Raw genomic sequence first — 14,886 nt, 5'->3', positions numbered from 1 at the left:
TGCAAAACTTTAGTTTAATTATTATTCCTGAGCAACAGAGGCAACAAAAGGAGGATTCGCAGTGTACTCCAATTAGCTTCCAGCTCAAAAGTTATAGGAGTAGTGTAGCTAGACTAGGGATTGTGGAAGTGAGAATGACGAACTGCCTCTTGGTTTCTATCTATCTTTACTGTTCTGACTAATTAAATGTTAATAACTTACACTAACAGCATGGGTTTTTGTAAGGGTCAGTCTCTTGATCAAGTGTCCCTGAACTTGAATGATATGATATTGGGATCCAGAGAGAAATGTAGGAGTTGGCTTTTATCATGTTCACAAGATTCTGGGTTTGTCTACCTAAGTGAAAGAACAGGAAATGGATTTCACTTGAGCTTTTATTAGTGGAAAATTTTATGAAGTCTATGGAATAATTTGTAATCTTTGCTGCATAAAACCTTTCAAGATAGTGAGGAACCTGAGGACTGATTCAGGAAGATGAGATCACGTCGAACAAATCCCTCTTAAGAATCTTTTCTATTCCAGAATGACTTTTTAAATAGCATTCCGAAAGTTGAAGGAGTTCGCCAGCCTTGAAACTTGTGTTAAGTTTTTAAAAAACCAATACTGCGTAAACTACACTTCCCAGGAGGCCTCGCGGGCGTGTCTCCTCACTCCACTATTATTTTCCCCGCGAGAGAAGCTGGGAAATGTAGTTCTCCAGACAACCAGCACGTGACGCGTGCGGAGTAGACCCGAGGAACCGCGCCTGCTGAGTCCGGGGAGCAGAAGTGTGAGCCGCTCCTTCCGCAGAGTTTGGTTGTTCAGTGGAGGGAGGGCGCCCATCTGCTGGTCCAACCCGGGAAGTGAGCTGGCCCGGTTTAGTCACTCACTGGAGCCGCTCTGGGGAAGTCCGGGCGGGTGCGGCACCGCCCAGCTTCATCCCGTTTCTCTGCAGCGGGGCGGGCAGGGGGAGAAGGTGCGATCAGCCCGGGGCTCGGAGGTCGCGCCCAGCGCCCGGCGCCCCGCGCTCCACCCAAGCTGCGGCCGCGCGCGGAGGAAGCGCGCAAAGGTTGAGTGTAGTTTCCCTTTTTTCTTTCTCGTCAGTGCAGCCCCAACAGGCGGTGGGCGGAATGCCGAACCTCAGTTCGAAGGGGGTCGGGAGCCACAGAGGTTAAAACCAGCGGTTCCTCCGGCTTCCCGCCTCCCTGAAACGTCCACCGCGCTCGCCATGGGCAGCCGCGATCACCTGTTCAAAGTGCTGGTGGTGGGGGACGCCGCGGTGGGCAAGACGTCCCTGGTGCAGAGGTACTCCCAGGACAGCTTCAGCAAACACTACAAGTCCACGGTGGGAGGTGAGCCGTCCAGGGGGGCGGGCCGGGCTGGACCGGGGCCGGGACCGCGGGCTCCCGCTGGGGCCTCCAGCGGGGTGGGAGCTGGGGATCTCGTGTCGTTGGGTCTTTCTTCGGGTCAGGAAGTAGGTGTCTGGGATCCTGCAGCGGTTCTCAACCTGTGGGTCGCGCGACCCTTTCACAGGGGTCGCCTAAGACCCTCCTGCATATCAGATATTTAATTACGATTCATAACAGTAGCAACATTGCAGTTATGAAGTAGCAACGAAAATAATTTGATGGTTGGGTCACAACATGAGGAACTGTATTTAAAGGGCCAGAAGGTTGAGAACCACTGCTAGAGGGACTAACTGCTGGGTGTTTGATTGGCATGCCTGTTCGGGGTTCCCCCGTCAGATTTTCCTGACCTGAGCTGACTGCCTGGAAAGAAATGGGGCGAAGGTGTGAAGATGAGACGTGGGGAGGGGAGGGGAGAAAAGGAGCAATTGCTGCATCTGCGAGGGAACTCTGTGCTCAGGTCTCTTGCTGCGGGCAGCCGGCCAAGCGGTCAGGGGCAGGTCTCCAAGCCCAGCAGAGGCAGCTGAGACCCCGCGCAGGGCCTGTGAGGGGTCCTGCCTCTCACGGGCGGTCGAGGCAGCTATTGCAGGAGCAGAAAGGCATTGACCCCGGCCTAGCTTTGTTTGCGGGATGCCTGCGGGGGAGAGTCCGGAGGCCACGCAATCAGACGCTTATCCGGGCAGATGAGCTATGTGTTTGTTGTCCATTGATTGCTTAAAGAAAGGTAACCTAGCCCTAACTGGTTTGGCTCAGTGGATAGAGCCCTGGCCTGCAGACTGAAAGGTCCAGGTTCGATTCTGGTCAAGGGCATGTACCTTGGTTGTGGGCACATCCCCAGTGGGGGGTGTGCAGGAGGCAGCTGATCATTGATGTTTCTAACTCTCTATCCCTCTCCCTTCCTCTCTGTAAAAAATCAATAAAATATATTTAAAAAGAAAGGCAACTTAGGAATTCTTCAAGGATCTAAAATATACCACTTCTTGGCCTATTTTCCCACCCCTTTTTCTCTCAACCTGGGTTATGGAGGAAGGAAGAGAACACCTTAAGAGTTAATTCATTTCTTTCTAGGTGTGATCTTTGGACTGGTTTTTCAGGAGTAGAAATGCCTTTTTGTTAAATAGAAAGTGCTTAGCTGGGCAGAGCTGGTGAAGTGGAGAGTAACAGACATTTATTTATCTCCATTTTAAAAAAACTACACACGTTTTTGACACACACCCCTCCTCCTGCTTCTCCCGCTGGGCGCCCTCATCCCCTCCCCCACACGCCCTATCCCACCCACCCACGCTCCCCTCCCCCTGCACATCTGGGGGTGGGGGGTGCGAAGGGAACCTGGGGAAACCCTGCCCCTTCCCTACTCACACTCCACCCAGTGCCTCCTCGAGAGACGCCTGGGAAGGGATTGAAGGGTGTGAATTTTCTCTCAAGTGGTTTGGGGACCTGGATCTTGGGCTGGAGAGGGTTCCGAGATGGGGAGGTTGGGGTGGAGGGGAGGGGAGGGGCGGTGGAAGAAAAAAACACGTTTTTTAAAGGAAAAAAAATTTACACCAATGTAAATTTTGAAAATGTGTGCTGGTATTCATTATGGAATTTTAAAACGTTAACAAGCATTTAAATATGTTTTTATTGATTTCAGAGAGAGGAGGAGAGGGATAGAAACATCAGTGATGAGACAGAATTAGAAATTATCTTGGGCAGGAATGAGATAGAGTGACAAGGTCCCAGAAGATTACTAGAAAGAATATGGTTGCAATGAGAATCATTGATCAGCTGCCTCCTGCACGCCCCCTACTGGGGATCAAGCTAGCAACCAAGGCATGTGCCTTAAGGGGGAATCTAACCCTGACCTCCTGGTTCATGGGTGGATGCTCAACCACTGAGCCACACTGTCGGGGCTACTCATTGTCTTCTTTCTAGGAATCCTCTGGGACCTTATCACTCTATCCCATTCCTGCCCAAGATAATCCCTACAGCCTTAGGAAGATGGAGAATTCCCCAGAGTGTGTTTGTATCATAATACGATTGGATGAGGAGCCAAGAGTGAAATTGAATGTGAAAGAGGCAAAAGCCACCACACTTACTTCATTTCCCCTTTGCCCTCTATCCTCCCTTCTCTGAGAAAACTCCCTAAGTCTCCCAGAAACTGTTTAACCTGAGATTAGTAATTGTTTTCATAATGACTCCCACCCTCCTAGTTCCAGCCTTGGAGACAAATAGTATCAAATGAATTGGTTGGACAAGAGAGTAAAAGCTAAAGACTGAGACTGAGTATGCATGAGCTGTTCCATACGTAATACCTGAGTGTGGGCTCATCTCAGCTCACTGAGGGCTTAAAAATTGAATGAATGAATAAGTAAATAAATAAATAGGAGTTGTGTCTCCCTAGTGTTGAAACTGCAGATTTGATCTGAGGTTTTCTGTGGATTGTTTAAAGGTACATTTTATTCAACTACATTACACGTATATTTTCAGTGGATTTCGCGCTGAAGGTTCTCCAGTGGTCTGACTCCGAGATGGTGAGGCTGCAGCTGTGGGACATTGCAGGTAGGCTGGGAAGACTGAATAGGAACAAAGGGAGAAGTTTTGGGGTAACCAGCCAGCTCCCAGAGAAAAAGGGGGGCAGGAAAACCAGGAGTGTGTGTTCCCGAAGCTGGGACGATGGAGCTGCGCGGAGGGTGCACGAGCTGAATAGACACAGGACTTTTGTAGACGTTTCTGCCGATGTCTTGCCCGGTAAATGTCAAGCAGTCTCTGTGGGGAGGGGCTGGCAAGGCGGTAGATGGTCCAGGCCACAGGTGGATGCTCCCACAGCAGGGGGAGGGTGCTCGTTCCAGCTGATCTTGGTGAGAAACAAGATGCTCGAAAAACAGAGACAATAATGATAGCTAACCCTTGTTATGTGCCAAGCACTTTCCTAAACATTTTTTTATTCACTGACTCATGAATCCTGGCAATGACCCTATGATAAAGCTACTGCTCTGCTTCTGTCCCCACTTTTCAGATGGGAAATACTTAGCCTTGAAAGCTTGACTTGTCCAAAGTCACATAGATAATAAATGACAGAGCAGGGATTTGCACTTGGGCGGTCTGGGTACAGAATCTGGACTCAACCACCATGCCTACTGCCTTCTCTCCCACAACGAAGGCAGAAAGGACAGGATGTAAGAGGGGCTTCTGGGACTGGTTCTCAGGATCACCTCCTAGGGGCCTCTCCTCTCCTCCCAGGGCAGGAGCGCTTCACATCTATGACACGACTGTACTATCGAGATGCCTCTGCCTGTGTTATTATGTTTGATGTTACCAACGCCACTACCTTCAGCAACAGCCAGAGATGGAAACAGGACCTGGACAGCAAGCTCACACTGCCCAATGGAGAGCCTGTGCCCTGCCTGCTCTTGGCCAATAAGGTACATGGTCAATCTAGGAAAATGGTTCCTGGGCTCAATCGGTGGTGAGAGGGCAAGCTATCTAAAATGCTCCAGCCCCAGCTGGTTTGGCTCAGTGGATAGAGCATCGGCCTGTAGACTGAAGGGTCCCGGGTTCGATTCCTGTCAAGGGCACATGCCGGGATTGTGGGCTCGGTCCCCAGTAGGGGCATGCAGGAGGCAGCCAATCAATCATTCTCATCATTGATGTTTCTGTCTCTCTCTCCCCCTCCCTTCAACTTTGAAATCAATAAAAATGTGTTTTTTTTTTAAATAAAATAATCCCTGGCTGGTTTGGCTCAGTGGAAAGAGCATTGGCCTGTGGACTGAAGGGCCCCAGGTTTGATTCTGGTCAAGGGCATGTACCTTGGTTGCGGGCACATCCCCAGTAGGGAGTGTGCAGGAGGCAGCTGATCGATGTTTCTCTCTCATCAGTGTTTCTAACTCTCTATCCCTCTACCTCTCCCTTCCTCTCTATAAAAAAAAAAAATCAATAAAATATATTTTAAAAAATAAAATGCTCTTCCATTCTTGTGATCCACTTTTCCTTCTCAAATTGGCAAAATCATCTCTACCTCCTTTCAAGGGATATTGAGACTTTCTCGGGGAAGAACGTTGAATGTAGATTTTAGATGCTGCTGTTCTTCGCCATTGGTGGAAAGGTTTTAAACCCACAGGTATCTGAGCTGTGTCCCTAATCCCAGGAAGTTTATGGTGTTGCCTTTTATTTATTCTCTTTGCCAGTGTGATCTGTCCCCTTGGGCAGTGAGCCGAGACCAGGTTGACCGTTTCAGTAAGGAGAACGGTTTCACGGGTTGGACAGAAACATCCGTCAAGGAGAACAAAAATGTTAATGAGGCCATGAGGTGAGTAGCTTATGGGCACACAGACGTACCTATCTTCTACTGTAGCTCATTATACCTTCTTTTTTTAATAAATGTTTCTTGAACAGAATTCTGTTTCTTGACAGCAAAAGTAACTCTGGGTTAATCTTCTGAAATACCAAACTGGAGATCTTACTCCATCTTTCGATCACTAAACCTCACAGTGCGATTCTGGCAGGTACTTAGAAACGAAGTTTTGTTCCAGAAACCTCAAGTACAAATCAACTAGACACTGAAATAACACACATCAGGACTCAGCTTGCTTCTGTGTTCCAAACAAAAGATAAGCTCTTCCTTTTCAGACAAATAAACGACATTAAATTTACTATGTTATGGTATCAATCACAAATACCGGGTGGATGGCCAACAAGAAACATGTAGCTCTTGTTTATTTAATCTATGCACTCTGCACAGATTTCTGATAAAATTAAATAGATTTTTTTTAATTAAATAGGTTTATTTTTTTTTAAATATATTTTATTGGTTTTTTTACAGAGAGGAAGGGAGAGGGATAGAGAGTTAGAAACATTGATGAGAGAGAAACATCGATCAGCTGTCTCCTGCACACCTCCTACTGGGGATGTGCCCACAACCAAGGTACATGCCCTTCACCGGAATCGAACCTGGGACCTTTTGTCCGCAGGCTGATGCTCTATCCACTGAGCCAAATCAGTTAAGGCAAAAATTAAATAGATTTAATAGATGTACCCATCTTCCACTGCAGCCCATTGTACCTTTTTTCTTGTTTCTGAGCAAATAAGAACAGACTGGGCCACTTGAATGCCAGCTTCTGAAGGTCAGAGATGCTGTCCTCTCTCCTGAGATAACTGGGGACAAACCTGGTGGCTTTATTGAACGCCATCTGGCGTTAAGACAGACAATGTCTGCTGTTTCTCCCTTTCCTCAGTTCAGCTTTTCAGGCTTATTTTTTATTTGTTTTTTAGAGTCCTCGTTGAAAAGATGATGAGCAATTCCAAAGAAGATACGTTTTTGTCCACCCAAGGGGACTACATCAACCTACAAGCCAAGCCTTCCTATACTTGGGGCTGCTGCTAGTCGTGTTATGCCTGTTTTCCCTCCGGGTTCTAATTCCTTCCCTTTGGTTGCCCACCCAGCAGTTTTATTAAGTACATTTGAACTGTCTCCTGCTGACTGTCCAGTAAGGAGGGCCATCATCACTAAGAAAAGACACCTGGGACCCATGTGCATTTCTGCATCTCCTGAAATTTGGTTCCCACTTGCTGCTGACTCATGTGGTCCAGTTAGTGCCTTCCCATTCTTCCCCTTTATATTGAATTTATTGGGGTGACACTGGTTATCAAAATTATATAGGTATCATGTGTACAGTTCTACAATACATCATCTGTACAGTTAGTGCCTTCTGTATAAGAAAAATCATCTCATCATTCAATTTGTGATCTGGGATTTTGTGGGTAGGATTAGAAATCAGTGTCTGGACATACGAAAACATGCTCAGGACTAGTCATCTGAGAGATGCAAATCAAAGCCATCTCACACCTGTCAGAATGGCTGTCATCAACAAATCAACAAACGACAAGAGCTGGAGAGGATGTGGAGAAAAAGGAACCCTCCTCCTGCTGGTGGGAACGCAGACTGGTGCAGCCACTATGGAAGACAGGATGGCGTTTCCTCAAAAAACTAAAAATGGAACTGCCATTTGACCCAGTACCACTTCTAGGAATGTACCCCAAGAAAACAGAAACACCAATCAGAAAGGATATATGCACCCCTATGTTCATAGCAGCACAATTCACCATAGCTAAGATTTGGAAACAGCCTAAGTGCCCATCGGCAGATGAATGGATTAGAAAACTGTGGTACATCTACACAATGGAATACTACGCTGCTGTAAAAAAGAAGGAATTCTTACCATTTGTAACAGCATAGATAGAACTGGAGAGCATTATGCTAAGTGAAATAAGCCAGTCAGTGAAAGATAAATACCACATGATCTCATTTATGGAATATAAAGAGCATTAGAAACTGTTGAACAAAAATAGAGGCAAAGAAGCATCGAACAGACTGTCAAACTATAGGGGGAAGGTAGGGGAGGGTTGCGGGGGGCGGTAAGAGATCAACTGAAGGACTTGTATGCATGCATATAAGCACAACCAATAGACGCAAGACATTGGGGGGCGGGGGGTGAGGGCAAGTACTGGGGGGTAGGGGAGGTCAATGGCGGGGGGAGACATATGTACTTTTAAAGATCTGATTCAGAGATACAGTAAGAGTGGGGCTTGATATCTTTGGGTTTGGGGCTACTGGGGGTGACCCAAAAGTCACTGTATTTTTGAAGCTTCTAAAGTCATAATTAGCTTTCTCTTGTCTTGGCTTCAAGAACAATCAAGCTTGCCCTGACCAGTGTGGCTCAGTTGGTTAGAACATCATCTCCTGCATGGAAAGGTCGCAGGTTCAATTCCAGGTCAGGGCACATGCCTAGGTTGTGAGTTCAGTTCCTGCTCAGGAAGAAGCAGGAGGCAACCAATTGATGTGATATGTCTCCCATATAGACGCTTCTCTCTCTCCCTCTCTCTCCTCCTTCCTCTAAAAAAAAAAAAAAAGGTCAAGCTTTCAAATTATCTATCTTGTGTGATGCCAACATTTCTTTCTGAAAAGAAATTACTTCTCACATTAGGGTGTGGTCTAATTGTCTCCCTTCCAGTAGGGTAAGGGAAGGGTTTGCAGTGTCTGCGGGTTTCTGGGTTGATGTCTTGATGCATAATGCTTCATGTGGTGCCCAGTTGTCTGTTCCTCGAAGCTCTGGGAATCTGAATGGAAGAAGAGGGAGAGGTTAATAGAACAAAACCCTGTGAGCAACTTGCTTATGAGCAATCTGAGTGGCTAGCACTTAACAGCCACAGGAACTAAATATTATGTACAGACCTTTGCCTGGGAGTGGGAGTAGACAGACAGGAAATCATTAGCTAATTTAAGTGCTAAATCAGGGAGAGTTTTTAGTATCAAATCACTTCTAAGCAGTATAATTTGTTAAATTCTCGCAGGATAGTGATTTATAACCTACCCAGAATTATGAATATTCTTAGTGAACCCAGGGGCCCACAGTTCTTTGAGAGATACTTGTCTAAATGTATCCTAAGTCAGTGGTTCCCAAGTCTGACTGGTCAGATGTAACTTATAGGTGGAATCGAATGAACAAAATAAACTGACCAACAAAATAGATCCAGAGGCATGGAACAGACTGACAGACCTCAGTCTGTTTGTTTTTAATACCAATTATAACTTTTGCACAATGTTTGGAGACCTTGAAGATCTCTTTTCTATCACCCTTTTCAGGTAGGGTTTTTATTACAATGATTCTGAAGGTAATAGTGGGTTAACAAATTCTTTTTATTTGAGAAGAACATTGATTTGTAGGCACTGGTTTCAACCCCAGCAATATCAAATAAATGGGAAATAAGTCTTGATTTCATGATAGTTATTGGCCTTTAATGTGAGTTTGTTAAAATGTTAGTCTATCTCACCCTAGCTGGTTTGGTTCAATGGATAGAGCATTGGCCTGCGGATTTGGCCCAGGTTCGATTCTGGTCAAGGGCATGTACATGTGCGGGAGGCAACCAATCAATGTGTCTCTCACATCGATGTTTCTCTCTGTCTCTCCCTCTCCCTTCCACTCTCTCTAAAAATCAATGGGAAAATATCCTCCGATAATCCTCCAGTAAGGATTAACAAAACAAAACAAAAAGTTATTCTATGCTGATTAATCAAGAGTATTGTGGAAGTAGAGACTTTATTTTTTAAAAACCTTTAAAAACGAAGGTAAATGTTTTTCTGTTTATCTGTTAATTTATTGGTACCAGTCGCCTAATACCAATTCAGTACTTGATATAACATCCCAAATGCAGCTCGGAAATGTGACCATTTTAAAAAATAGAATATCCTTTCTTTTCCCATTTGCTGACTCAAAATCTACCTGCCTTTCAAGCATTGCTAGAAGCTGGCCTGCCAGCCCTTATGGATTTTCTCTCCTAATTGGTGAAAATTATAGGCCTGAAACTAATTAAAGAAGAAATTGAAATACAACTAATTTCTCTCTATGTCCGTATCGATAAAGAAAAGGGAAAACAATTAAGGAAGAAGAAAATATTTACAGGACTTGAAATATGATTATATTAAAATTATTAGATCTTATCATTTGGATGCCACCTCTCAGGTACAATTGTTTGGAACGTGGATACCGTTGTAGCCCTTCCCTAGAGAAGTTTCCGTATTTGAGACAAGATGTCCCTCCAACCACAGCTGGTCTGTGGCCCAAAAGAAAACAAGCATTCCCTGCAGTATGTTCTAAGAGACGCAAGGAAGGGCTGAAAACTGGGCTGTGGGATTGTGCCCTGCCAGGCTTTCTACTCTGGGCAAGATAGCTAAGTGACCACACAAGCAGAGAGAAAGAGACCACAGGCCAAGCAAGGCCCCTCAGCGGTAAGTGAGGTCTGCTCTTTTGTTTCTACTAGTCAGCCAAAGTTACTCCAAGAGATTTCCCTAATTCCCTTTCCGTAGCTATTGCCAAAGTATGTTTGGGTTCCTCATTATTTCCAGATTTAACTCTTCTTTATGTGGTCTGTCTTCTGTCCTCAAGACAATGCCCCATCTTCCATGAGGCTTTCCTGCCCTTCGTTGTCCTTCCGTAGGCAGTGTGGCCTGCTTTTGACATGATCTAAGGCCACGGTTAAAAGATGTAAAAATCTCCACGGTATTCTATAAACTCCATTGACCAGATTGCCCAAGGAAGTTTCCCCTCCACCCGTTTTGGTCCACTATGTGTGAAGAGTCCTCAGCTGTATAAGTGACTCATTTATTACAGCCAAACAACCCCCCAAGATGCAAGTTGGATTAGGTAGGAAACCACTAGGACAGTGGTTCTCAACCTTCCTAATGCCGCGACCCTTTAATACAGTTCCTCATGTTGTGGTGACCCCCAACCATAAAATTATTTTCGTTACTACTTCATAACTGTAATTTTGCTACTGTTATGAATCCTAATGTAAATATCTGATATGCAGGATGTATTTTCATTGTTACAAATTGAACATAATTAAAGCCTAGTGATTAATCACAAAAACAATATGTAATTATATATGTGTTATCCAATGGTCTTAGGTGACCCCTGTGAAAGGGTGGTTCAACCCCCAAAGGGGTCTCGACCCACAGGTTGAGAACTGCTGCACTAGGAAGAGATGTGTTCTAAAGAACTATACGCGTCTTTTTAGTTCTGCCATAAAACCAAAGACTTAAAAATACGAGCATATCCACCTATGACTTTCATTGTTATTAGAAAAACCCCACCTTCTCTTTGGCTTTCAAGCATAATCTGAATTCTCTCAAATTTTATCTGCAGAGTTTCAGTATAATAATAGTATTGCTCTATATCAGGGAAAGAGACTAATAGGAAAATATATATGTAAAGGGATTTACTATTTCAATGGCTTATGCAGTTATGGAGGCTAACAGATCAAAAAATCTGCAAGTCCTAACATCCCCGTTAAAGTCCCACAGTTGGCAGGCTGATACTTCAGTTCGAAAGCCATCAGGCTGGAGAATTCTTGCTTACTCAGCAGAAAGTCAACCTTTTCTTCTATTTAGGCCTTCAACTGATTGGATGAGACCCACCCACACTGGGGAGAGCAATCTGCTTTACTCAGACTACTGACTTAAGTGTTAATTTCATCCGAAAACACCGTCACGGAAACACCCAGAATAACCTTTGATCAAATATCTGGGTACCCCAGGGTCTAGTCAAGTTGATACATAAAATTAACCACCACATGCACTGAATAGTACTTTACTGTATAATGGTGCTTTTGGTACCTTTCCTTTCCATTCTAACTTGACCCGTATTCAAAGTCCATCTGATTAGGAACTCAGTGGGAATAAAGAGGTGAGAGCAAATAGGAAGAGGAAGGAGACAAGGTAGGCTTTTATGATTTATCGTGATAGGAGAAGGGTAGCTCTGGACACCTATGTCTGGTTTAGTATTAAACTCTTTCCTCAGATATGTAAGTTGTTTGTGCTTATTACACTATCTTGGAAATAAAGCAAACAGTTCTTCCCATTTTATGGCTGAGGGAACAAATGCCTCTAAATCTGACTGTCTGAAAGGCAGCTGGTTGAATGTGTAATGAAGCCAAGACATCACTGCAAGTCATCTAATTCCCCATCTTCATGCTGCCCTTTAGGCTTCTGGGGAACATTGAACCTGAAAAACCTATTTTAGAAAATAAGCTCAGGCAGTTAGAGGAACAGAACTGACCCCTTTTGGGTTTGAAACTCTTGGTTTGTGTTAGAATTTGAGACCATGTTCATGTGTGGAATAGAGAATCAGTAATTGAATTTGGAGCCAAATTAGTGCCATTTGAATAGCAGGCACTACAGATATAAGATGCTTAACTGACAAGTTCCACTTATTAACATATGTCGCCAAAATCCAGTGACTATCATTTAATTTTGAGTATTAGCTCTCTTGTTGGAAAGTACAGGGATTTTAGCAGCCATTACATTTTCACCTGTTGCTGCCAGCAGCTAACATCTGAATGTTGCCATAAACCAAATAGTCTGAGCACTTCACATAGATCATTTTTACAAAGACCCTCTGATATATATAAATAAGGAAACTGAGGCACAAAAAAATAAGACTGCTCAAGATTAGATAGCTAGCAAGTGGCAAAACTGATTTTTAAGCTTAAGTAGTGTGACTTCAGAAACTGGGCCCTTTACTACCATACACTGCCTCCCCTTTTACATGTGTGTGTTTGGTGGTGGCATCCTTTAAGTTTTCCCATATAAGGATTTTTCAGTATGGTGGAAACAAAAGAGTTTATTAAATGGGCATACAGGTATTCTAATACCTTTATCATGAAAACTTTTAAATCTACTTATTAAGGGAAATGGAGGAAAGAAGAAAAGTCCAAACCACCATTAATTTACATATTGATAAGTTCGTTTCCCATCAATTTGTTAAAGCAAAGTTTTTTTTCACATAATTGTATAATCATTTTAGATTACATACCTTTTATGTGTCTAGTATTATCGTAGGAGTTATGGGGGATATAAAGATCGGTGCCATAGAAGTTCAAAGAAGAAAGAGATCGAGAAAGATTTCTTAAAGGAAAGTAGGACTTGGATACAAATTGAGAAAGAGGTGGGGAGAAAGGGAGTTTAGCATTTCAGGTTGGGAAGAAATGGAGTTTACAATTCTTACACAAGTTTGAGAAGTAGCCAGTAGACTAGTGGGTGCCAGGGGCTGGGAAAAGAGATCATGGGGAATTCATGTTTAATGGGGAGAGTTTCCATTGGGTTTTATGAAAAAGTCCTGGAGATGGATGGTGGTGATGGTTGCACCATAATGTGAATGCACTTCATGCCACTGAACTATGCATTTCAAGTGGTTAAAATGGTGAATTTTGTGTTATGAGTCTTTTTACAACAACAACAACAAAAGAAACATTCAAGGGAGGAAGAGTGGTGTGGTGTGGAAGAGGCAGAAGATAACGTTAATGCTTCGCTGGTTCCCTGTGCTGGTCTTTCCCCTTAGAATAGCAGAGCCCACGAAGGACACTTTAGGGGGCAGACAGTGGTGGGTTTGTTTGATATCTGCAGTTGTTTATCAACAGGCTGCCTGTGTCTACTTTGCAATGGTGGGGTACACCTTGCTGTTCCCATAGGGATCCTGAGCTTTGCCTCGGAGAGTTCAGGCATCCAACGCATGTTCATGGATTTTAATGGGGTGACCGGAGTTACCCTAAGTTATTTGACTTGAGTCTTGAGCCAGTCCCCCTATCTCTACCTAGGGATCCGGTCACCTTTTGAAAACTGCACTTAACAATTTTAAGCGCTTAGATAGTGTTTATTGTGCGCCAGAGACTGTCCTAAACGTTTTCCATATATCAAGTTATTTAATCCGAATAACCCTATAAGGTATGATTGCTTCCCATTTTACACATAAGAAAATTGAGGCACAGAGAGGTATAGTTATATAGCTGTTAAGCTGTGGACCTTCACACCAAAACACCTTGTGGCCCCAGAGTTCATACTCCTGGTCATTAGGCCCCCGAAGTAATGTCCAAGACCGGAGCTTGGTGACCCTGAGGTGTCTCCCAAGGTCCAGAAAGGAGAATGGAAACTGGGGGTGAAGTTTTCCCTTCGTTATGATCCTGCCTTTCTGCTCCAGCAGCGGGATTGGACCCCTGAGGGCTAAATACTAAATCCAGGGCAAGGGGCTTACCGGTCTAAGATCAAATTTTTTGAACCTATGGAATTTCCCTCCAATTCTGAAACAGCGCTTTAGTGACGAATCAGCAGCCTATCCCATAGGTTTTGCTATTGGTGTGGTTTCAGATGATCAAGCAGGCGAAATAAAAGATAGTGACACTAACAGTAAATGACATTATCCCCTATATAAATCTTTTTTCCAAGTCCTTCGAAGGCGCGACCCAAGACGAATCTGCAACTCTGGAGTGGAAACCAGGGGGCGGGCTGCGCAGCGACCATTTTTGTTTTGCAGCCGTGCGCTCTCAGAGCAGCTTGACTAACAGGACCCAGTGGGGGAGGCGGGGCCTATGAAAGCGCGGGGCGGGGCCTAGGGGACGTGATGATTCAAATGGACTAATGAGCTCGGCGCAGCTGGCACCAGCCGCCAATGACCGGGCGTTTGGGGGCGGCGTCCACCAGCCCCAGTGCGTTTGGTTGCACGGCGGCTTTGGCGCATTTTCGGCTGGTTTGATTCATCCATTTTGAAGAGACGGGGGAACGGGGGCTTCGTCTGATTACGGGCCTCTGAACCGAGGAGCGGCGTTGTTTGAGAAGCCAGCAGCTCGGGGTTCTGCGGTATCGGCCCCCTCGGCCAAAGTTGGGGGGGGTGGGGCGCCGAGCGCGCGGGGTGGGGGGGGTCCTGGTCTTTGGCTTCTCAACTCGGTCCTGATTCGACAGCGAACATGTCTCGGCCTGTCAGGTCAGTGCGGAGTCTGAGGCCGGAGCGGGTGGGAGAAGTGGGGGGGTGGGGGTGAACGGCGAAAGAGTGGGGGACACAGACCTGGAGTCTGCTCGCTCCCCTGCACCCGCGGCCTCCTGCTCTGGGGGCCCCGCGCGTCCTTGAACGATGCGTGTCTCCCTGGCGCCCGAAGCTGGGAGAAGTAGGTGACCATGACCACAATGGTTATTTTT

At 45.2% G+C, this 14,886-nt stretch overlaps 2 protein-coding genes across 4 annotated transcripts in view; both read left to right on the top strand.

Moving 5' to 3' along the window:
- The first annotated feature begins 694 nt into the window (after nucleotides 1-694).
- RAB29 (RAB29, member RAS oncogene family) lies at nucleotides 695-7,097 on the top strand. 3 transcript variants are annotated; one of them, XM_023759026.1, is made up of 6 exons: nucleotides 695-769; nucleotides 1,084-1,331; nucleotides 3,855-3,926; nucleotides 4,608-4,789; nucleotides 5,552-5,673; nucleotides 6,636-7,097. In XM_023759026.1, exons 2-6 carry the CDS (start codon nucleotides 1,208-1,210, stop codon nucleotides 6,745-6,747), a joined length of 612 nt encoding a protein of 203 aa, XP_023614794.1. In that variant the 5' UTR covers nucleotides 695-769; nucleotides 1,084-1,207; the 3' UTR covers nucleotides 6,748-7,097. The 3 variants fall into 3 exon arrangements, with proteins under 3 accessions (XP_023614794.1, XP_023614795.1, XP_006094903.1); XM_023759027.1 differs by having other exon boundaries at nucleotides 736-769; nucleotides 1,089-1,331; XM_006094841.3 differs by lacking the exon at nucleotides 695-769 and adding an exon at nucleotides 894-955 and having other exon boundaries at nucleotides 1,089-1,331.
- Nucleotides 7,098-14,452: 7,355 nt separating this feature from the next.
- NUCKS1 (nuclear casein kinase and cyclin dependent kinase substrate 1) overlaps nucleotides 14,453-14,886 on the top strand; it is a 31,691-nt gene continuing 31,257 nt past the window's right edge. The window contains exon 1 of the mRNA XM_006094838.3: nucleotides 14,453-14,674. Within this exon, the coding sequence (XP_006094900.1) occupies nucleotides 14,658-14,674 (17 nt within the window). The 5' untranslated portion in view covers nucleotides 14,453-14,657. The remainder of the gene's footprint in view (nucleotides 14,675-14,886) is intronic.

The sequence above is a fragment of the Myotis lucifugus genome, unplaced genomic scaffold (assembly GCF_000147115.1).
Source record: "Myotis lucifugus unplaced genomic scaffold, Myoluc2.0 scaffold_145, whole genome shotgun sequence".
NCBI lineage: Eukaryota > Metazoa > Chordata > Mammalia > Chiroptera > Vespertilionidae > Myotis > Myotis lucifugus.
Note: the sequence above shows the minus strand (reverse complement) of the source record. Positions and strands in the feature narration are given on the sequence as shown.

Coding starts and splice junctions, on each gene's coding strand:
- RAB29 (XM_023759026.1), top strand. CDS start 1,208: ATGGGCAGCCGCGATCACCTGTTCAAAGTGCTGGTGGTGGGGGACGCC. Junction 1,332..3,854: donor CTACAAGTCCACGGTGGGAG/GTGAGCCGTCCA, acceptor GTATATTTTCAG/TGGATTTCGCGCTGAAGGTT. Junction 3,927..4,607: donor GCAGCTGTGGGACATTGCAG/GTAGGCTGGGAA, acceptor CTCTCCTCCCAG/GGCAGGAGCGCTTCACATCT.